The 23,182-nt window shown below is 52.7% G+C and overlaps 3 protein-coding genes across 6 annotated transcripts; all 3 read right to left on the bottom strand.

Annotated features, from left to right (window-relative positions):
- Positions 1-254: 254 nt before the first annotated feature.
- CTRC (chymotrypsin C) lies at positions 255-2,157 on the bottom strand. Its single transcript, NM_001277917.2, has 8 exons — positions 2,098-2,157; positions 1,923-2,014; positions 1,724-1,821; positions 1,531-1,653; positions 890-1,026; positions 669-814; positions 411-560; positions 255-326 (listed from the first exon to the last, which is right to left on the bottom strand). Exons 1-8 carry the CDS (start codon positions 2,135-2,137, stop codon positions 309-311), a joined length of 804 nt encoding a protein of 267 aa, NP_001264846.1. The 5' UTR covers positions 2,138-2,157; the 3' UTR covers positions 255-308.
- Positions 2,158-2,425: 268 nt separating this feature from the next.
- On the bottom strand, positions 2,426-5,256 carry EFHD2 (EF-hand domain family member D2). 2 transcript variants are annotated; one of them, XM_428222.8, is made up of 4 exons: positions 4,958-5,256; positions 3,331-3,478; positions 3,107-3,241; positions 2,426-3,000 (listed from the first exon to the last, which is right to left on the bottom strand). In XM_428222.8, exons 1-4 carry the CDS (start codon positions 5,197-5,199, stop codon positions 2,866-2,868), a joined length of 660 nt encoding a protein of 219 aa, XP_428222.6. In that variant the 5' UTR covers positions 5,200-5,256; the 3' UTR covers positions 2,426-2,865. The 2 variants fall into 2 exon arrangements, with proteins under 2 accessions (XP_428222.6, XP_046759244.1); XM_046903288.1 differs by having other exon boundaries at positions 4,318-5,072.
- Positions 5,257-5,726: 470 nt separating this feature from the next.
- FHAD1 (forkhead associated phosphopeptide binding domain 1) lies at positions 5,727-22,150 on the bottom strand. 3 transcript variants are annotated; one of them, XR_005841464.2, is made up of 30 exons: positions 21,943-22,128; positions 21,293-21,499; positions 19,776-20,007; positions 18,329-18,411; positions 17,982-18,206; positions 17,595-17,718; positions 17,115-17,245; positions 16,243-16,308; positions 15,548-15,652; positions 15,324-15,431; positions 14,947-15,030; positions 14,317-14,469; positions 13,790-13,985; positions 13,202-13,272; positions 12,682-12,819; positions 12,338-12,445; positions 11,813-11,902; positions 11,442-11,667; positions 10,722-10,794; positions 10,394-10,500; positions 9,699-9,858; positions 9,269-9,386; positions 8,419-8,554; positions 8,016-8,143; positions 7,792-7,875; positions 7,106-7,326; positions 6,632-6,797; positions 6,453-6,533; positions 5,880-6,145; positions 5,727-5,769 (listed from the first exon to the last, which is right to left on the bottom strand). XR_005841464.2 is itself a non-coding variant. In XM_040651388.2 (29 exons), the coding sequence occupies exons 2-29, from the start codon at positions 21,311-21,313 to the stop codon at positions 6,059-6,061; spliced, it is 3,522 nt and encodes a 1,173-aa protein (XP_040507322.1). In that variant the 5' UTR covers positions 21,314-21,492; positions 21,943-22,150; the 3' UTR covers positions 5,727-6,058. The 3 variants fall into 3 exon arrangements, 2 of the variants coding, with proteins under 2 accessions (XP_040507322.1, XP_040507320.1); XM_040651388.2 differs by having other exon boundaries at positions 5,727-6,145; positions 21,293-21,492; positions 21,943-22,150; XM_040651386.2 differs by having other exon boundaries at positions 5,727-6,145; positions 21,943-22,150.
- Between the last annotated feature and the right edge of the window lie 1,032 nt (positions 22,151-23,182).

The raw sequence follows: 23,182 nt of genomic DNA on the forward strand, positions 1-23,182 counted from the left end.
CTAATACTCAGAGTAGTAAATGTTTCTGTCAGTCTTGTCAATAGCACAAATGCCTGTCCTTCACCCTAATTGCAGCCCACATCGCTGCCACACTGTAAATTAAAGAATCTTTCCAATGTAGGAAAGATTGAAGGAATACAGAGTGTAGATGTGTGGACTCAGCTCCCTGGGGGCTCATCCCCCTCCTGTGGAGGGGCCCTGGCTCCACCACACGCCCCCCTTAGACCCCACAAATAACCACAGTGGCACGCAAGGCTGGTTGTTTCCCTTTATTGCACACCATGATGTGTGACCCACGCTGCGCATCCTCAGTTCTCACTGATTTTCTGCCAAAGACAAAGGGATGAGACCACGGTCAGACCTCCACGTGGAGAAGGACGGAGGGGACCCACCCCCAGAGCTCTGCTCACCTCGTTGATCCAATCGATGTAGGCGGACACCCGCGTGAAGACTGTTGGTTTCTTGGCTGTGTTGCAGCCCCAGGAGGAGCCGAAGCTGACGATGCCGTGCACCTCCCAGAGGCCATTGCGTTGGCAGCTCAGGGGACCACCCGAATCCCCCTACCCGGGCAGGGCACCGTATTACACCCATACACCCCATAGCTCCCCATCTCCATTCTTCCAACCCCACCACAGCCATTGGGGATGGCCAGCAGCCCCATCACTCACGTTGCATCCTGAGACGACACCGTCACCACCAGCGCAGACCATGGAGGTCCTCACCAGGCCGCCCCACCAGTCGCTCTGTGAGCACGTTGCGTAGTCCACCACGGGCAGCAGGGCCTGCTGCAGGACCTCCGCCAGCGGCCCGTTGGCTGCAAAGACAGCCTCAAGTTGCACCCATATCCAATTCTGACCCTTTCAGTTCCCTCTGTGGTCACCCTGCTTACTCCAGAGGCGTCCCCAGCCAGTGATCTCGCAAGGGTAGTCATTCTCCAGCTCCAGCCCGCTGGGCGGCAGGCAGGCAGCCTGGATGGTGTCACTCTCCTGCACTGGTTCCGTCAACTTGATCAAAGCAATGTCATTGCTGCAATGACAAAACCCTATAGAACACAGTCAACCAACACAGCCCGTAGAGAGCCACCAACCAAACCTTGTAGGGCACCACCAACCAAACCCCATTGAGAACTGTCAACCAAACCCTGTAGAACGTCACTTAACAAACCCTGTAGAGCACCACCAACCAAACCCCATAGAGTGCCTCTAACCAAACCCTGTAGAGCACCACCAACCAAACCCCATAGAGTGCCTCCAACCAAATCCCGTAGAGCACTGCCAACCAAACCCTATAGAGAACTGTCAACCAACCCAGGAGAGTGCCTCCAACCAAACCCTGTAGAGCATCACCAAATTCTGTAGAGCACTGCCAAGCAAACCCCATAGAGTGCCTCCAACCAAACCCTGTAGAGCACCACCAGCCAAACCCCATAGAGAGCCACCAACCAAATCTTGTAGAGCACTGCCAACCAGACCCATCCCTGCACCCAACCTTGGGTTGGCACACCTCCTCCCTCCCCCCTTTGCTGCCTACACGATGAGGAAGGAGTTCCACTTCTCGTGCACAACGATCTTCTCCACCTCAGCCACCACCGCGCCGTCGTCCTCCACTGCCAGGTTGTGCTCGCCCAGCACCACGCGGTACGTCAGGGAGGAGCTGCCAATGGCCATCAGCATGGGGGCACACGTGTGGGGTGGCGTGCCCCACGGGTGCCCCCCAGCCCTACCTGATGCAGTGTGCGGCCGTCAGCACCCAGCTGGGGGAAATGAGGGTTCCTCCACAGGTGTGCCTCCAGGCACCATCGCGGCTGTACTGCAGTGAGATCTGGACGGCGGCACGGAGTCATGAGGGGTGGTGGCCACCCATCCCCATGCCACCAACGGTGGGGATGGACCCCATGTGGCACATGGTCCCCCCCCCCTTACCTGCCATGGCCAGCTGTGAGCACGGGCGTCCTCACCGCCCACCACGCGAGCGCCTAACAGCGGTGGCACCGCTGGCTGCCCACATCCATAGGCTGTATGACACCCAGCATGGGGACATCAGCATGGGTATGGCCCCCAGCCCCATCAACACCCCCCTCCCCATGCCCTCACCCACCATAGCCCAGCAGGATGGCGAGACACACGGCCCCCAGCATGGTTGTAGGCTCCCAGTGTGGCAGAACCAAGGATCCTCTGTCTTATATAGTGGTTGTGCCCCTTCCTGCCTTGGGCACGTGGCCTTCGCCCTGGTGACAGGTGGCCAAATCCCACAGCCTGCACGCCCACCTTGTGCTATTTCTTATCAGAGCAGCACAGCCCACCTGGGAATGGATGCACTTGTCCCATGTACAACCCCACAGATGTGGCCCTGACCGTGTCTCCAGGCATGAGGGGACGTGGGGGTCCCACTCTGACACCCAACGCAACCCAAGTAAGAACAACACTTAGGAAATATAATATTTATTTGGGATTTAAAAAGAAAAAAAAAAAAACAACACAGCGAACAACACATCCATACAACAGAATGGAAGCAGCTGTTGGGACAACACCTTCATGGGACATCACAGTCATCGGCACAACCACTCCTGGAGGGACAGCGCGTGAGACGCAGCCCCTCTGGGTGCTTAGAGGACAGACACACAAAAAATAAAGCTTCTCTCCCCTCGGTGGCCTTTCTGGACGTCTTTCACCAAAATAAGCCAACAGCCCAAGGGGAGCCAAGGCCACCTCCAACCCAACACGTTGGGGTGCGTTGGGATGGGCGCCTGCCTGCTCCGTGGCACCGAGCACAGTGACAGCTGCCACCGGCCTGGCACGAGTCGTGGGCACGATGACACGCAGGGGACGGGCGATGGCGTGGCGTGGCTCCTTCCATGTGCCACGGTCACTGAGCAAATGCTGACTGCAGCTCCTTGAAGGCCGCCTTGCGCTGCTTCATCTCCTCTGCCTGCCGCCTCTTCTCCTCTTGCTCCGCGCGGATCTCCTCCTCGAAGCGGCTGCCCTCGGTGACCGCCTGTGCCTGGGAACGGTGACACGTTGGCCCTGTCCCCTTTGTGCACCAGATGTTGGCACGTTGGCCACGTCCCCAACGCCCAGTGGTCACTGCTGTGCCGCTCAGCACTTACCTTGGCCTCGAAGAAGCTCTTGGCTCCCTTCACGCCCTCCGTTGAGACGTCAATCTCAGAGAGCCGTGCCAGCGCGTGCAGCCCGCTGTCCTCCTGCAGCTCACCTGCTGCTGCCTTGCGGAAAATCAGCAGGAACTGCAGTATGGAATGGGATATCACCACTGAGGATGTGCCATCCATCTCCTCCCCCTGGGGCACAGCCACAACCCAACCCATGCGCTCACCTCACGGAAGCTCAGCTTGCTGTCCAGGTCCTCGTCCACCTCCTTGATCATGTTCTTCAGGCCCAGGTGGGTCTGCGGCGCTCCCAGCTTCTCCATCATCAGCTTCAGCTCCATCAGGTCAATGAAGCCATCCTTCCCTGCATCATACCTGCGGGGAGGTGGTAAATCCTCGTCACGGGGCACATCCTCACTGTCGCGTTGGGCTGCTGTGCCAAACCGTTGCTGGTTCTCTCCAACCACTAATGGTTCCCAGGAGCATCCTCAGCACTCCCTGCCCATTGAGTGTGGTTTCTGGCACAGGTACCGAGCAGCTTGCTGCCAAGCGTGCCTCCAGCTCCGTGCAGCAAAGGGGTGAACCCTATGTGCCTATAGGACTGAGCCGGGCTCTATAGGATGCACTTTTGACTTCTCCTTGCTCAGCCTGCAGGAAGCGACGTGCAGCTCTGCGGGGCTGTGACTCATTTGTCCCCGCAGCCGCAGCATGGTGCAGCTCGCACTGTGCCCCAGCACAGAGCCCTCGTGCTTTCCTGCTGGCATCGCAGGGCTGTGAGCTCCGCTGCTGCAAAGCGAGCCCCTGCCTGCAGCTCTGCATCCACTGGGGTGGGCTCTCCTGCGTCGCAACCCTTTAACGCAGGGGGGGAAGGCAGGAGAGAGGACAAACCATGCATGCAGGGAGGCAGCGGCTTGGCTCAGCCCCACACCATCACCCCATCCCCATGCTCCCCCCCTTAGTGACCCCCCTTTGCTTGCAGCCCTGCAGCTGCCGCGCTGCTCCTCTCGCTGCGGTGCGTGCGGGCGTGCACGTCCTGCTCTGCAACCAGACCCCGTGCTGCTGCCATCTGCCCACGGGCACAGCACCCACGGCCGCACGCTGCACAGTGCCTCGGGCTGGGGGGGCTGATCCCCTCCCTCTGCAGCCCTTATTTTCCCCCTGCACATTTCCAAGCCTGCTGCTCAGCTCCCCCCCGGCTGGCTGAGCTCACTGACCCAAGCTTGCAACATCACACGTGGGGACACGTGGGGATGGCACCGAGGATGTGACAACACCACTGCCGCAGCCCAAAGCCGTGTGCATGGCCAGGGTGGGGGTCCTGGGGCTGGGGGGGGGGTCCCGTGTCCCTTATCCAGCCTTCTCTGTGGGTCCTGGCGTCCCCTCTGCAAGGTTGTGGGGGGGTTGCATCCAGGGGTACCCTTCTGAAAGAGTTTGTAGGGTGGGAGGATGGCTGCAAGGAGCCAAGAGGGGGTCCTGAGGTTCAGCTCCTGTGCAGAGCTGGGGGGCATTGTGGCGAGCCAAGGGGGGATCCCATGGATTCCTTCCACAGGGAGCCAAGGGGGCGTCCCAAGGATGGGAAGATGAGGGGAGCCCCCTGCAAGGAAGTGGGGGAACCCCAGAGATCTCCCCTGCAGAGGAGTCCAAAGGACCCCTCCCACCATCAGCCGAGGGCTGGGGGGGTCCTCCAAAGGGGCTGGGGGCTTCCAGAACCGCCCTCCCCCGCCCCCCCCACCAGGGGCTGCAGGCTTCCAAAGCACGGGGGATGCGATCGGGGCAACGGGGACCCTCTGCCCGGTGCTCCCTCCCCGGGGTCTGTCCTGGGGGTCCCGCGGGGGGGCTCCCCTCCACACTCACTGTCGGAAGAGTCTCTCCATGTCACGGAGCTGCCGCCGGGAGAACTCACGGAACTCCGCCGCGGGGCTGAAGAGCCTCCGGCCGCCCCCGGGCGAGCCTTCGCTGCCCACCGCCCGTATCGCGGGGCTGCCCGGGGGCACCGGGGTGGGCTCCGCATCCTGCTGCTGCTGCTGCTGCTGCTCCGCATCCCCTTCCCGCATCCCCAACCGCCGGCCCAGCCGCTCCGCCAGCTCCTCCGCCATGGTGCCCGGATGGATGGATGGATGGACGAACAGACGCAGCTCCGCCCCGCTCCGCCCCAGCAGCCGCCTAGCAAAGGGGGGGGACGCGTCTTCTCGGGGCACCCCCAGCACCTCCAGGCTCGGGGGATGTCAGCCTGCGAGGGGTCCCCCCCTTAGGGTCCCACCAGCATCAGCTCCACGCATTGTTTGGTGGTAGATGAATGGCACAGCCCAACCCAAAGCCACCGCAGACACACGGCTGCGTGAAGGGCACGGATGGGCTCCCAGCTCTGTGTCCACAGCGTTTGGGGCCAGGGGTTGTCCCAAAGTTGAACACAACCGTGCTCAGATCTACAGGACAGCACCTGACCCCAAAACCTGCAGCAGGAGCTGGGATTGCACCCCACTGGGTGCCCATGAGCGCCATGCCCCACTCATCACAGACCCGGCCCCACTCTCCCCAGACACGTTCCAATGCCACATAGCTGTGGGGTGAGCACAGCTCCTTCTCTGCCTTCTTCCCATCTCACAGCTGTCCTGGTCAGTGCCTTGTTCCAACTTCTTTTATTCTCCCTGTGCCCCCCAATGATGCTGTGGGGAGGGAGGAGCCGTCGTGGCACGGAAATCAGACTTGACACCATCAGCTTCACCCACACATTCTGGCTGTATTCACATAACCTTTCTTCTTCCACTTCCCTAACCTGTATGGTATACATCCTGCAGGATCACACAGCCCTGGGCACGTCACAGTCCCTCCAGCATTCCTGGTCACTGTGGGATGGACTCACATAGGTGTTCTTCCCCCACATGCATGCCTACATGGTGCCATGTCCAACCCCAACACACATTCCTTGCTGTACAGCTCTGTGAGCAGAACATCCTATGTGCTGCCCATCGCCTGGAGCTCTCCCACCACGCGCTCCTTTGACTTCACCTTCACCAAGAGGGATGGCTGCTGGTCTCCAGGCTGCAAAGCAGACATTGCACAAACCCTTAGAATCACAGGATCAGTTGGAAAAGACCTCTGAGATCACCCAGTCCAACCCCAACCCACCCCACCGTGCCCACTGACTGCATCCCTCAGTGCCACATCTCCACACGGAACACCTCCAGGGCTGCCTATGGCCACACCTGCCACCTGTGGCCACCTGGGAGAGAACGTGGCACAGAACCATGCATCATCCCCTTATACGAGATATGCTCCCCGTGGCCACGGACATCTTGCTTCCAAGTCCCATTGTGCTTTGCTTTCAGTGTGTACCAGCATGCCATACCTTCCCTCCTCGTTCTTTGGAAGAGCGGGCACGGTTGGGCAGCTCCTTCTCCTTTCTCTTCTCCCCATTCTCTGCAAGGCTCTGGATTAGAAAAGAAATAATGGAAAATCATCTTAGTGCTCCTTGCAGCACTGCCTTAGTTGTGCTCACACCGACGTGTCCTACCCCAGCGCTCCCACCTTGCGCTGCCGTGCTGCCCGGTTCAGCCTCTTCTCCTGGCCCAGCTCTGCCCTCGTCCTCTCCAGAGCCTCTCTCAGCAGAGCTTTCTCTTCTGCTTCCCTGTAGACTTCATCTTCCAGTCTCAGCATCTCTTCCTGGCACGTTTGCAGGGACTCTTGGTTCAGCCTTTGGGAAACACCAGAGTGGGTCTTCCACCACCACCACCGCAGCCCCTCTCCTCCTGCCTATACTGGGACCAAGATGAACCACCTCCCTTCGTGGTTTTCCCCCTGTGCACCCCATATGGACACCCCATTGATGCTGCCTTGGCTGCGGTCCCTTCCTTGGCATTTCAGAGCCCATCTCCACATACCCAAAGCAGAGTCCCTGGAATGGGGATGTGGAGGGATTCCTGCTGCCCCACTAAGCCATAACGTATGCTACAGGCTCTCACACCATCACTCCTGGGAGGAACCCCCATCACCTCGCTGTACCTGAGCTGCTCAATGCTGGTCTCATACTCTCGCAGCCTTTCTTCCTTCCTTTCCAGGCGGTCCTTTAGCTTGCTGATCCTCTCATACAACAGCCCCAGGTCCCTCCATCTCTGCTGCCCCACTTTTTCCCTTTCCTCTTGGGGAACATGTTCCATGGGCTGCATTCCTTCCAGCTCCTTCATATTCATCAGCCTTCCCAGAGCACAGATTAAGTCAAGGTACTGCAAAAAGAATAGGGGATGAATTATTTACCAGGCCTGCCAAGTCTTACTTCAAAAACGATCGCTGCACTCAGCCATCTGCTCCCACTCCGCTTTCATCTTTCGAGAGATTCAGATGCTGCATGTAAACCTATTCGTGCACTCCCAGTTGTTTCATTTCTACACTGTTTCCCCTCTTAAGGAGTTATCCAGATGGGTTCATTCATTTGATCATTGGGTAGATGATGGCCCACATTATGGCATGTTCCAGGCTCCTGGGGCAGGGCCATGCTATGCTTGGCACTCCTGCGGTACCCAGAAGACCTCTTTTTGCCCTGGAGGTGCCCAAGGCCAAGGATGGGCCAGATCTGGTGGGGGGCAACCAGCCCATGGCAGGGGGTTGGAACTGGATGATCTTGGAGGTCCCTCCCAACCCAACCATTCCATGCTTCAATGATTCCTTTACCACATCTGCTGCCGACGTACCATCCTCTCGCTGAGGTCTGAGTCTTCCAACACTTCCACGCTCATGGCCCCATGTGAGCTCCCATCAGGAAGCTGGCCCAGACACTGCACAGAAGGGACAGGTTGATGGAGTTCCCTACACACTGACAGACCCCACGCCCCCCTCCTGGTTTCTTTTCCCTCCTGTATCCCAAGGCCTTGATCTTCCCATTCAATTGAACATCTTTCCACCAGTATCTTCTTACCTTGCTGCACTTGAATTCTGCACCTGGCAGTGGAGCTGGTTCCACCTGGAGTCCTGCTTTCTGGGCAACCTTCTCTGGTAGGGCTGCCTTCTGTACCATGAGCAGCTCGCTGGCCCTGCCCAGGACAGCTGAAGGAAACCAAACACCATGGAATCATGAAGCTGAGGATGCCCCATCCCTGGAGGTGCCCAAGGCCAGGTTGGATTGGGCAGCCTGATCTGATGGGAGGGCAACCAGCCCACGGCATTGGGTTGGAATTTGGTGATCTTTAAGGTCTCTTTCAACCCAACCATTCCGATTCTATGACACAACACTGGCTCTGAGACTTGCCAGGTGCAAAGGCTCCAGCCAGGCCTGCAGTTGCATATTCCATCCCTACAAAGGCACATCACACTGTGCTTACCAGAGGCCTGTGTCTTCTCCAGCACCTTGATCCTCTCCCTGAGCTCTGCCAAGCCTTCTTTTTGCCGTTGGATTGTCTCCTCATGCCTGAGGCCTCTGCATCTCACACCCAGGTTGGCCAGATCCAATGCCAGCTCCTGAAATTCCAAGCCCAGGTGGTTCTCATCCAACCCAATCATTTATCCACAATCTCACCCATTATCCCCTTTTATAACACATCTGTGCACTCAAACTCATGTTTCACCCCTCCCAGCCCCACCAGCATGATGACCAACACCTGTAGATACAGAACAGGGTGAGCACCCAATTAAAACCCTAACGAGAGCTGCCAGCTGCCACGTTGGTCTCACCATCTTCACGCTGCAGTGGCAATTTATTCTCCTCTGGAGGATTTCTAGCTTCGTGTTTCTCACCACCTCTTGCTGAGAAGGAGGAAGGCAATGCCTCCTGCTCCCATCTAGCCATGAGTCACCGCTTGGCCAACACGAACCCTTCCAGCTGGCACCACGTCTGCTGCTGTTGCGGTACAGGCTGTACCATTTCTGCAGTCCCTCCATCTGCTGCTGGAACCACCTTTGATTTATTCAGTTCTCTAAGATTCAGGAATTCAGATGGTGATTCAGCACAGCATGGGAGAACTAGGACCGTTTCTCCCTTTCCTGCACAACAAAATACAGCTCCCACGCACTAACCCCAACCTACTTTTGTCAGCATCCATTGCAGAGCAAGGTTGGGAAAGGGATGGAAGAGTTACAGGCCTTTCAGGGAGCTGTTACAACTCTAATTGCCAATTACAACTGCCATTAGCATACTCAACATCTGACTTTTCTGAAGTGTCCCTGCAGGATTACCTGCTCAGAAGATTCCTCTGGTGTGGCAGGAATAGCCTGTGCCTGCGGAAGCATCTCCAGCTCTTCTGCCATTCGTCGAGATGCATCCTTGAGGGCTCTGCAGTCTTCTTGGACTTTCCTGTGCCAAGAGACAAAAGCACTGCAGTACAATTGTGGCAGATGAGGGTTAACACAATGTCTTGCATGGAACAACAACCAGGACAGCCACCACGGTGCATGTCAGAGCATAGCACCAAGCAGGGATTTCATTACAAGTCCATTTGCATGAGCTGCTCACCATCTCACCTTCAGAACATGGGACATTTCCGTAGAGTTAGCACAGCTTAGCTTGATTTGTTCATACTCAAACCTATCTTTTGCCCCATGGAAGTTACCAACATGCACTCAACTCCTGGGAATCCACAGGCCATCATCTCCCAGCAGGTCCTACCTTAACTCTGCAGCTGCTGCTTGCAGCTCTCGATCCTTCTTCGCCACGAGGTCTGACATCCCCGACAGTTTCCCCCTGAGCACACCCAGCTCACGCTCCTGGCTTTTCACACGGTGCAGGCTCTGCTCCAGCTCTGCCTTCTGCTTCTCGCTGAGCTCTCCTAAGCAGCATAAGAGTTTATGACTATCTCTGCATTCAGCCCAGTGGTATCTGTAGTTCCTAGTGACACAACTCTTCAGGGATGCATTTGTATCCTTGTGATCACAGTCAAAAACAAGGGAGCTTCTCCCCATGGTCCCTTGCCCTCATTACCATTGCTTTGATTAATCTGAGCTCAGAACAGCAGGAAATGGTTTGACAGTTGAACTTGATGATCTTGGTGGTCTTTTCCCACCTTGCCTTAATGACTATGATTCTATGATGTGGTTTAGAGGGCATGGTGGTGATGGGTTGGTGGTTGGACTCGAGATCTCAGTGGTCTTTTCCAACTTTAATGATTTTATGATTCTATGAAATTTACATGGCCAAAGGGAATGGGCATCCTGCTTAACGCAGGGCTGAACAACAGCATCATTTAGGAAGGTGATTTAGGTCTATTCCCTACTATCTGTGCATGCCTTTCTCCTTCTACCTGGCCTTGCCATAGCTCTGAAGGAATGGGAGCATGCTGAATATCACACACACGTCTCACCAACCTCTCATGTCTGACATCCTGGCCCTGGTTTCTGAGAGCTCCTTCGTTAATCCCACAATGGCAGCCTCTTTGGCCTGGAGTATGCTCTGCATGGCAGTCAGCTCTTCTCTGAAATTTGTGAGAAAGATGCTCACAAATCTCACAGCTCCCAAGAAAGATTCATTTTGCAGAGTCTGTGCTTGCCTCAGCCCCCACCCAGGACAACCCACAGGCAAGCAGCAATTACTATCATGCTGAGATCATCCCCTTTAGTTCCTCAAAGCTCTCCTCTGGATAACTCCTGTTCTCTAACACCCTCCAAACCAGAGCAAGCACTTGCAGACACTTACAGACCACAGCAATGAGACTCTTTGGCCTCCTGGGAAGCTCCTGATGTGGACCTGCAGGCATCATCCTGAAGTCCTATGGAGAATGATGGAAGACATCTTAGCAGCAATACCCATAGGCCAGACACTTGGGTCTATCTTGGCTGCTCGGATCCATGACCAATCAGGCTGTGAGAACACACTGGGCTCTGCAGCCTTACAAGGGCAATGCTCCATATATCCTCTCCTTTGTGACATCTTCATGTCCCCATCCCTGGAGACATTTAAGGTGGAGGGGCTCTGAGCACTGACGGAGCTGTGGGTGTCCCTGTTCATTGCAGGGGGTTGGACCAGATGGCCTTCAGGGTCCCTTCCAACTCAAACCATTCTATGGTTCTATGCTCTCTGAAGACCACAACCAGCTTTTCTCTGGAAAGCCATGTTTCTTGGACGCTTGTAGCAGTATTTACACAATTCCTTAGGTCCTTTGTGGCACAAGTTCACTTCTGCTTTCTTGAGGGCAAAGAGCCCTTCTCCAGTGGGAAGGCCCTATCCATGTCTATGGTGCACTACCAAAAGGCACCAAATACCCCACACAGTGCATGGCATCTCACAGTGAAACAGACCCTTCAGAGTATCACAGGGCTCCTTCTGTGTTCTGACAGCCCTCACTACTCAATCTCTATTTGCCCCTCCACTTGCTGTGGGTACCCCCAGCCCAGCACCCACACAACCCTTAACTACCTTTTATTCTTTCCTCAAGCACAACATTATCCTCCTTTAGTGCCTTTTGCTGCTGCTCAGCCTCCAGCAATCTGTCTTCTAACGCAACAATTGTCCGAGAGTGTTGCTTAATTTGCTCTTTATATTCTGCTATTTCTTCCTGCATTTTCCGTTTCAGTACCTCGCTCTCATCCTGGAGGATCTTGAGCTGCTCGTCTTGCATGCGTACCTGCTGCCTTAGCATCATCTAGGAAACAAGACGTGTGATTTCAGTTGTACATGTTATTCTGCAGAAACATGATGAGCATCATCAGGAAGGAATGAGGAAACCTTGTGAAACAAAACCACATCTATGTCACATCCTCTGTGCAAAGTGGGGTTGCTGGAGCTACCTCTCGGGTTGTGGCTTCCTCTAGGTCATGCACAGCTTCTTGCAGTTTGAGATCCATCGCCTCCTGCTCTTTGGACTTCCCTTCAATTATCTACGGGAGGAAAAGAGCAATGTTCAAGACGATCATAGAATCATAGAGTCATGAATGTTGGAAAAGGCCTCTATGATCACCAAGTCCAACCCCCACAATGTCCATTAAATATGTGCCACATCTCCACACTGAACACCTCCAGAGATGGTGACTCCACCACCTCCCTGGGCAGCTGTGCCAATGCCCACCTCTCTTTCTGAGAGACATCCAACCTGAACCTCCCCCGGCACAAGTTAAAGCCTTCACCTCTCATCCTACTGAAGATGCTCCACTTGCATGGATTCACCTTTCTCTCTCCACCATTTACCTCTATCCGTGTTTACGTGTGAGGGTAAAATATCCACCAACACACCCTGACAACACTGCAGAGCACTTCTGGCACTGCCAGTCCCATTCGAAACCAGTTCTGCTCTGCCACCCACACACGTCACTGACCTCAGCCATACTTCTCAGGTGGCTCTCCAAGTCCTGGATCCTCTTCTTTTCTTCATCCAAGCATTGCTTGTGCTTCTCCTTCTCCTTCAGAACAGTGCTCTCCAGAATCTGAGGTTGAACAGCCAGCATTTTCAGTGAAGATAAAATCACAGAGTAAGGCAAACTAACTTGACTTAGATGAGGAAAGCAATTCATAGGATCATTGCCCTGTTGTGGGACAACTGCACCCAGACATTCTGATTTTGGGGCTATAGACTTCTTCCTCTTGATAAGCAACAGTGTTACATAGAACCTTTTTGTCTCCATAAGAGACCTGTTTCTGAAAAACAACCACGCTGCCATACCTTTGCCTTCTCCTCCTCCTTTTCCAGTATAATCTGATTGATTTTTATCTGTAGGTCTTGCTCGTGTTTTGCTTTCAGCTCTTCCAGGCTCTCCTGCAGCAGAGCATCCCGCGACTCCCGGACCTCCTCTAATTGGACCTAGGGGGAAACAGCAGAAACTTCTGCTGACAGAAATGTGTTAGCAGCAAAGCAAAACAAAGCAACAGAACAAAGCAGAACCCACTCCACCCTGTGTACGTGCACTGACAAACAATTCAGAAGAGAGCCGTGAAGTCCAACCTCGTCCATTTAGCAGTGTGGACAGAGGAGATTCCCCTCTTAAGGTGAGGACAGACACTGTCTTTTCTATTCTTAGGCATTATCTGGAGCTCCAGGGATCTCTGCTACTGCACAATCCTTATCGAGTTTCTACACTGGCTCTCTTCACTTTACCACCACGTTCACCAGTGGTGGTCAGTGGTTCACCAACTCCCATCTCAACTGTATGTACACATATATACACACATGCACACATTTTAACCTGCAACATTTCATTCCTTCGTTCAGTTTCCCGATACTTTTCCAACAACCTCTTGAGACAAGCTGTCAATCCTGCAAAAGCAAACAGGGTATTACTGTAGGGGCTTTTCAGACATCTCATTTTTTAACACCATCAGGCCTCTTATTCAAACCTAGCACTGATGGAATTGCTGCTATCACCCAGATATCTCAGGGAGACTGACTTTGAACAAAACCCAGATTTGCACTAGGAGATTACATTTTCCTTAACAAACACTGTTATAATCGTTGCAAAGATTCATTTCCAACATGCTATCAAGGAAATAAAGCACTACAGCTGAATAACCATGATGGCAAATCACAGAATCATTGAATGGCTTGGATTGGAAGAGACCTCAAAGACTGAAGAACCATAGGGTGGTTGGGTTGAAAGGAAACTCAAAGATTATAGAACCACGGGATGGTTGGGTTGGAAGGGACCTCCAAGATCACCCAGTTCCAACTTCCCAAACTCATAATTTGCAGATAATACAGTGCACAGGTGAACACCCACCCACCTCTGGGACCCCAGTGGGGAGCAAAGAGTTGGGATGCCCCATGGGGCAGGCACCTTTTTTGGAGGTGGGCAGCTCCAGCCCCGTGCTTGCCAGCAGCTGTTCTGCTTCTTCCAGCCAGGACAGGACCACACGTGTGATTTCCACCACTGCTGCATGGATGTCCAACACCAATGGGTCCACAAGCATGGCCTCCAGCTTGCTGAGCTCACTCTTCAGGCTGCTGCTGCAGAATGAGGCCCTCAGGAATGCCTACAAAGAATAAAACCCATCAGTGTGCCAGCCTCCACAATTCAGATAATTGACAGATCACCTAAGATCTCTGTGAAAGCCCAAAGATTTATCCATTCACTGAGAGCTTTCATTCAATAATATCTTTGGGCAGGAGCAACCCAGGGGAGGATGCTGGAGTGGCAGGTTCTGTTCTCTTCAAACCAGTGCTTTCTGAGGGCTAAGCTCACAATGCTTTCTACTGCTGATGCACAGGCATAACCTTCTCTCTGACTTGTCCTCAGGCCAACAGAAATCCTTGTGCCCCTTATCTCCCAGCTGGAATGTTGTAAACAGGGTTTAAATGACTGACCTGGAGCTCACGCAGTGATTTTTTGAACACCTCCACATTTTCAGTCATTTCCTTTTCCTTTGAGAGCTTGGAACTTATTTCCTCCTGGAGGCACTTCTCTTGTGCCTGACTTTGTTGGTTTTCCTCCCAGATATGCCGGACCTTCTCGACTACCTGCCAAAGGAGAACAAAGCACCATGTACCATTCTTCAGCTGAGGAACTGTAAAATGAGTGGGTTGGGGGAGACCTTGAAGCCCACCCAGTGGCACCCTCCTGCCATGGGCTTGTTGCTCCCCACCATCTCAGGCTGCCCAGGGCCCATCCATGACCTTGGGAACCTCCAGGGATGGGGCACCCACAGCTCTCTGGGCAATCCACTGGGGCCAGAGACAACTGCAGCAGTGACCAAAGCCTCTGCAATTTGTGGGCTCTGGGGTTTTTCCCAGTTGAAGCCCCAGGACTCCAGCCAAACTCTGGAGGAGGAGGAGAAAGGCCACACTTTCTTTATATTATGATGCATGGTAATTCTTCTGGGGTGGCCACACTTGTAATATGTGAAGCTGGCTGGTGCTGTGGCTGTTCTGCAGCATCCTCAAACCCTAATGGGTTTTGGAGGCTCTGAGCATCCCTGAGATGGTCTCTGCACTCACCTGCTGCACTGTGAGGGCCTTCCCTGACTCTCCTGCTGCATGTGGGCTGCATACTCGCATCACTTGGCTTTTGAAAGACTCTAGCTACAGCAGAGATTAACACAGGAAAACAATAATCACCAAGAATCAACACAAACTCCACTTTGTTGCTCTACCAAACTCTACAACAATCAACACTGAGAGCATCTTGGACCATGACCATCCTCTACCATGACAGAAGAAATCCTTCTGACAATCCTTTAATGCTGAGCCTACTGACAAGATATAATCTGAGTTCAGTGCTCAGTACTTCCTTCCCAGAACTCACAATCTGCCTTCCACAGATGTCCTTCCCCATGAGAGAAGCACCGCAGGAACATCCCATCCATCTCCCCTACCTGCCCTTGGACCCGATCCACATCAGACTTCAGCAGGCGCTCCCTGCGCCCCATCTCCTGCAGCTGCAGGGATTTCCTTTTGCAGGTGCTTTTCAGCTCCTCTTCAACCTGCAACAACAGAAGCATTTCAATATCAAAGCTCTACCAGCTGGGCTTCTATGTAGCCCAGCTACCCACCATTCCCATTAGATGGGTGAACTGCTACTTTGGGTGCTGAGCTTCACCTTGGCTTTTTCTGCCAGCTGTGTTTGGATGGCCTTCTGATCAATGTGGCACTTCTGAACCTCCTCCTGCAATCCCTTCAGCTCACATTCCAGCTCTCCGATGCGCTGCAAGAGTCCAGGACAGCAGAAAGTTTCACTAGAGAAGTTCATTCAAGGAGTTCTTGAAGAATATGAAGAACAAGCAAGACATTCTATGCATCTCTCCCATTTCATTTACTCTGCTATTTTATTCCAACCTATTTTTGCAGCTGGTAGATTGATAGGTTATATCTTATGACAGTATCATCATAGGATGGCTTGGTTTGGAAGTGATCTCAAAGATCACAGAACCGTAGGATGGTTGGGTTGGAAGGGACCTCAAAGATCACAGAACCATAGGATGGTTGAGTTGGAAGGGACCTCAAATATCATCCAGTTCCAACTCTCTGTCATGGGCTGGCTGCTCCCCATCAGCTCAGGTTGCCCAAGGTCCCACCCAACCTGGCCTTGAGCACCTCCAGGCATGGAACATCCACAACATCTTTAGGCAACCTGTGCCATGGACTCACCACATCCTGCACTGTAATATTCCATTTTTGCCAGGAGTTGACATTTCTCTACTTTGTTATGAAAGTTCAGTCCCTTTCTTTACAGGAGTGGGATTCACAACCCTTCTCTTACAATGTCATATCGCCCCAAACCAACTAGAAACTCACTTTTTGGTACGCAGCCATTTCCCTCTCTCCAAGCTCACGCTTCATTTCCTCTTTAATTCTAGAGCACTAGGACAAACAGCAAGCAAGGGAAAAAATTAGCAGGCTGGCCAGATACTGTCATTTCTGCTGGAGATGTCAGCACATCCTTCAGTCCTACAGCACAGTGAAGTGCTCAGCTGCCCGATGGGCAGTTGATGAGTGGGAGTGCCCACGGTAGGGCAATCACGACACTGAGAGCACAACAGAACCGACACCTTAACAGGCCCATATCTAACCAAAGTTTGTCTGGGAGAGGAAAAATGCTGTCCAGGCAGCTTTCTGTAAGGGAAAAACCAGTCTTGGCTGCAGGGAGCATCACTAAGAGCAGGTTTCCATGGCTCCTCAGCAGGATCTTGGCACCAGCACCCGGCGCACACAAACAGCCACAGTGTTCTCAAAATTCAGGTCACTGAGTAGTACCTGCACCCACAACAAGGAGGGGTATTCATCTGGGGAACCCGACACCTTGCTCAGGCATTTTGCAGCGTGCAAAGGCAGATACACAGCCCTGCACTTACCGTGTTTGTGCTAAAAGAGCCGCTGGTCATGGAACCATAGAATCGTTAAGGCTGGAAAAGACCTCTGGGATCACCAAGTTCAACCCCAACCCATTCCAGCATGCCAACTGACCATGTCCCTTAGTACAACATTTAAACTTTTCTTGAACACCCCACCACCACCTCCACGGGCAGCCTGTACCAGAGCACTACCACTCCTTCAGTGAAGAGATTTTTCCTAATATCTAACGAATCCTTAACAGAGAGAAACATGACCCATCTGATCTTCCTATTCCATGCCAACCCACCTATGAGACCAGCACTGGGGACACTAACCTTGGCAGACACAGCTGCCAGCTGGTTGTCCTTTTCTCTGTTTGCCTTTTTTGTTTTTTCCACCTCTTGCTTGAGCTGCTGAATTTTCTGCTCTTTCACAGCAATCTCCCTTTGCAGGCTGGTCACGAGGCCTGACAAAAACAATGTGGGGAGATGAAACCCAAGTGTTTCCCTGCAGAAGCACTCTGGGCACTAAGTGGCAAGCCTCCATCTGTGACAACTGCCCAACTTCGAGCACAGATCTGGCTCTTGGCTCTTGACTCATTAGTGAGTCCCCCCGAGTCCTGCAGCATATGTTCCCTGGAGGATGAGCAGCTCTGATGGATCAGTTTCCATTACCTCTCTATGTCAGGACAATTTTTAGGAGGCACTGCAAAGTATCTATTACCAGAACAGCCTTGCAAATGTAGGGTCACCTTCCAGAGCCAGTTCTCAGGTGCTCAGTGTTGCTGCAAGGAGTTCTACTGAGGGGGAAAATACCTGTGGTCAAAGCGTGATCCCTCTTTAGCTTCTCGCTTTCTCTCCTCAGGTTTCCCATTTCCAGGTCTCTTTCCTGAAGGGAATGGCTAAAAATTTCACTCGAGCCCTTCTGCAGGTTGCTGATCTAAAACAGAGGACAATGCACACCCTTCACCAGGAAACTTCTAGCTCCAGTGGCCTTTCTTTTGCTTTAAGCTCAAAGGCAGTGCTTTCTAAGCCCCACAAAGAGCTCCCTGTTATCTGAAAGGCTTCAGCTTGCCATGGACCCCCTCCCAGTCTCAGCTCTCACAGAAGAGCATGGTTGACCTGATGGCATTAAAGGAGAAACCCCTCTGGCTACAACAATCCCTCCTACAGGACACCCGTGCCCATTTGGCCATTGCATACCTGCTCCTTTAAGGCTTTGATCTCTTCTGTTTTGGCCCTGATTTCTCCCTCAAAGGTTAGAAGCCTCTGGGTCAGCTCCACATCATTTCTCACAGCAGCCATGCTCTCGGCCATCGATGCCAGTTCCCCCTGAAGGTCCCTTATCACTGTATCCTTCTGCTTTGATTCTGCTTCAAAAGCAGAGAGACGGCCGATTTCCTTTTCCAGGCTCAGCAGCTTTTCGTCCTGCAGGCAGATTCTCTCTGTTGTTCAGCAGATCTACGATTCTATGACTTTGCACACTGTCACCATGTTCTTCCCCCCAGCAGAACCGTGGGATGCACCCCTTGCCCTCTCCCCAGCAATACCTTTTCCTGCAGGGAGCAATCTGTGCTGTGAATCCCCAGGAAAGGGTCTCCCATCCCACTGCTGCTTGAGTTGGTGGTCCAGGCTGAAAGAAAGCAGAGAAAATAGAAGAAAACCTGCAGGATGGGGGCTCATTGCATCTCCATCCCTTGCCTAAAAACCATTCTAGGGCAGTGGTCAATTCTTAGTTCATACTCTGAGCAAAACCCACTCATCTGGCACTAAAAAGACCCTTATCAATAGAGCCTACACAAGAGAAAGGAGTCGTGCGCTTCTGGGGAACTTAAAAACCCAAAGACACATACAGACACAGTGGATGAGGGCTCCTTTGGTTTTTCAACACCAGTTTCAAAACCAGTTGGGTTTTTTTTGGCCAACCCCAAAGAAAGATGCTCCACGTTCACTGGTTACAGCACAGGAAGAGTTGAAAGATTAACACACACTGATTTTCTTGGCTCTATTTCACAAATCAAATGAGTATGTGATCAAGCCTGGGTGTGCATGCTATAGCACATTCTCTGTAGAACTCCTGTAAGGTCTCTCTACTATGCCCAGGTTCCTATTTTCAGCTGGATGCCAAAGGCCTGCATTGCTGGGAGCTTCACTACCATTACTGTCTATGGGATTCCACGTTATGCCTATGGCTTTATGGCTCTGGGTCTGTACAGCAATGTTCTTTGCTCTGGAGTATTATTTTGGTTGTTTATTAATGACTTGGTCTTGCTACTGGCTGTTAATAACAGCAAAATCCCCATAAACTATTGAAATATAGCTTGATCTTGGGGTGGTTCAATCGGATATTAGGAAAAACTTCTCTGAAAGAATGGTTGGGCATTGGCACAGCTGCCCAGGGAGGTGGTGGGGTCACTGACCCTGGAGGTGTTCAATGTGGAGATGTGGCACTGAGGGACGTGGCTGGTGGGCAGTACTGGTGGTTGGCGGATGATTGGATTGGATGATCTTAGAGGTCCTTTCCAACCTGAATGATTCTGTGATCCTATGATTCTATCAGGATTTGGGCTCTGTGATCCTTCCAACTTGGGATATTCAATGAAACCGTACAAATAATGGTGTAATCCATTATAAGCAACCCTCAGAGCCAAAGCCTCTTCCCATCCTTCTACTGTTCCACCAGTTCATCCCCACGAGCCTTCACCTTTGCTTCACCACTGCACACTCTGCCTTTAAGAAACACATCAGATATGGATCTCTTTTATGTTCCTTTACTCAAGGCAGCCTGTAACTGCACAGCCAAAGAACCAACCCACTGCTTCAGTCAGGAGACCAGAATAGGTGCATGAGTCAGCGACGGAGATAAAGCGATCGCTGCTCAACATTGCACATGAGGAACAAGGAAGAGGAAATGTCACCCTAAGTTACCCAGGCAGTGGCATCCCCCAGTCCCTTTACTGTCACAGCAGAATCTTTTCTGCAGCCATATGGAAGTACCTGGCCTCTCTGCGGGCGGCGGGTTGAGCGCATCCATTGGGACGGTCATGGTTGCACTCCGGGTCCATGCACTTATGGGGCGCTTGCGGAGCGATGGATGAGGTGTGGGGTCAACCCAGGTGCTGGTGTGATGCTGGGATTGCAGCGGGGGGAGGTGGGCACCATGCTGGGGCTCTGCAGCCCCCTGCACAGCCCATGCCGTGCAACGCTGTGCCAATGGGTAGGAGGGTTTCTGTTGGGGAACAGGACTATGTCTTAGTAATGGGGTAAGAGTTTTTCAGCTCTTTTTTCAGCAGTTTAATGGGAAAGGTAGAGAGTGCCAGCCTGCTTTACACGCTGTTATACATTCAGAGCTTGGGATTTATTTTTCATAATGGAGGATTTAGCTCTCGTGGCTGGGTGCTCCTCTTCTTTAGAGCGTGTTCATCCTTAATACCCCTGAAAATGAGAGAGAGGCCTCCCTGCATTAAACACTGTAAACACTTCACACAGCGAAATGGAGAAGTGATTTACTCTCTGCAGTCAGTGGTGTCAGGCTTCAAAGCTATTATATCAAAGGAGGATCATCAAGCCCAGAGCAATAAAAGAGGCACTGACAATGCTTTTTCTGTGTCACTGTGCATAACTGCATTTTTGTGTGCAGGCTGCACGTCTGCTTTTGGAAATCAAAGTGCTGGGTGTTCCAGCTGGAACAAACTCCACCTGCACAGCCTTAGCCCGCCAGGTGAATGGATTCATTCTGCAAAAATGCATCTTCTCCTCTTGGGCTGAGCATTCTGGGCACGTTCGTGGGGTCATCTCCCAACACATAGAACCTTGTTGAGTCATCCAAAAGCAGTATCTGAATACACAGGCTGCCATTCATTCACCTTGATCCCAGGTACTGGACTGCCAGGCGAGCAGTTTTCCAGCACCATTCTCAATCTCTGTTTTCTTGTGATTCCTCAAGAGCCACCACAATAAAAATAAACATGATTGCATCAATCCTGAGTACTCTTATAGCCCACGTGCCCTACTGACATCCTGAGATGGCCCTATTCCCAGGGGTAGGAGACTTCCACTAGATTGGACCCCGCATTTACAATTGCTTTGGATTTCTGTTACGCCCACAGGTCAAGCTGTGATGCTCTGGCCTTGCTGTGCAGAACAGAGCCTGCAGTTATGCATGGCACTACCAAGAAGAGCACCAGTAATGCCTTTGCTTATTAATTTGCTCTCATTTGGACCTTTAACGCTAGCATCTAAGGAAAGACTCAACGGAAAATTCAGTGGAAAGAGACTTAAAGCTCATTTCCCAATGCTTTCACACATTGCCAAGACCTGTCTCCCCAAGTTCTGATGGGCTTGCCATCAGAAATCTGTTCCACGCTTCCCTCACCCTACTGAGTTGCCTGAATTTCTTCAGCAGAGGGAGCTCCAGCTTTTTATTTCTTGATGATTTAAGAATAAAAGCCTGAGTGCATGACACCCCCTTGACATCACGTCAAACCACAGGCCCATTTCAGAGCCTGCCTTACCTGGGGGACTCCATCCACCATCAGCTCAAAGGATGCTCCCCGAGCCCCGAAGCGCAGGACGTCTCCTGGCCCCACGTGCACGGCCGCGTTCTGCACCTGGCAGCCATTCACAAAGGTGCCCTGTGGGGAATTGAGGTCCTGCAGGACGAATCCGCTCTCCCACCCGGTGAACTCGAGGGCTGCGTGGTGCTCCTCTGCCCCTGCAGACTGACAGCAGCAATCAGTGGGCAAAACCTTGGAGAGCAATCGGGGCTGTGTTACTGCTGCGGATTTGCCCAGCCCTCTGGATGATCGTGGACATCTTCGCCAACCTTATGGCATAGAATCATAGAACCCTTCAAGCTGGAAGGAACCTAAAGGCCATCAGGTCCAACCCCCCTGCACTGAGCAGGGACACCCACAGCTCCATCAGTGCTCAGAGCCCCTCCAGCCTGACCTTGGGTGTCTGCACAAACGGGGCGCTTAGGCTTGCAGTGCGTCACCCTACTTGCATCCAAAGCATGAAAATGGGCAGTTAGCCCCTCTGCTTTGCATCTGGGATTACACTCTTACTAATTGCAGCATAGCCATGCCCCTTGTCTCCCTCTAATTTCTGATGCCTTTCCCATCCATCACTCACCCCCACAGCCCCAGGGCATGCTCATCCATACCTTCAGGACGATGTCTGACCCTTCGTGTCTCCCTATTGTGGTTCTTTGCTGTTTGAGTTGAAAACACTCCTCCGAGCTCCTCAGGAACGCTCTCATGGCCTCGAAGACCAAAGCAAAATATATCCTACTTAGTTAGCAATCCCCCATGCCATGCATAACCGGGAACAACTCCAGCACCCCGCACACAGCTCTTCCTGCAATAAAAGCCATAAAGTTATTTACAGAGGCTCCCTTTGCTCCTCCCTGCACCCGCGGTAGCCAAGGAAACCCCCGTGACACCAAAACCCGGCTGCTTTCCTTCTTGTGTTTGTTTTGTTCAGGTTTTTTTTGTTGTTTTTCTTTATCCTTTATCCAAGCAACGGGCACAACACAGCTCCGTGTCGGTGTCGGTTGCAGCTCCTGGTTTCTCTGAGGACACTGCTTCTCCTCATATCAAAATGCAGTTTGTCGTGCAGCCTACCTGGTCTGAGCATGTTGGAGTATGTGTACTTTTTGCTTTTTCTCTTGTTTTTCGTCTCCTGCAACAGATTACACCATCCACCACCTGCGGCCCACGAGGGCCCTTTGGCTTGTGAGGCCTCCTCCACTGTGGAGATGGGATTAATGGGGTTTAATTAAATGGAGATCGAAGCCTGGGGTGCTGTGTGTAGGTTTGAATGCCACCATGATGGCCTGATGCATCCCCAGGGCCCTGGGCGCCATTTTGTAAGGCTTCCTGCCCCGCCAATTCCTGTCACCATGGCAACGAAGCTGCCATGATGGCCGCCATTACGGGTGAAGGCCAGGCCTCCCTCCTCACACTGCTGTCCTCCTTCCCACACAGATCTCCCTCTATGTTTCAAGAGAGGGACACCAATACCTCACGGTACGTGAGATTTAGACCTCAAAACAGGCAATTTCACCTCCGCCAGCACCTGACAGGCCCTGGGCAGGCCCTGGGCAGGCTGTGGAAAGCACCACAAAACTCCCTGGGGATGTGTTCCACACCCACGCCAAAACTAATGAGATTAACGAGGAGGTGGTGGGTGCTGCACTCTGGTTTATGGGTGTTGCAACACTGTGTGCTGAGCCCCGAGCAACTCGATTCGACAGTACTTCCCCCCCCCCACACACAAAATAGTGACTCAACCCGCACATGTATTGCACACAAAGGTTTTCCTGTGTTTCTAAGATAACCTTTACCAGCCATCTAGCTCAACTCCCCTGCAATGAGCAGGGACACGACAGTGAAAATGGCTGC

Source organism: Gallus gallus, chromosome 21 (genome assembly GCF_016699485.2).
Source record: "Gallus gallus isolate bGalGal1 chromosome 21, bGalGal1.mat.broiler.GRCg7b, whole genome shotgun sequence".
Taxonomy (NCBI): domain Eukaryota; kingdom Metazoa; phylum Chordata; class Aves; order Galliformes; family Phasianidae; genus Gallus; species Gallus gallus.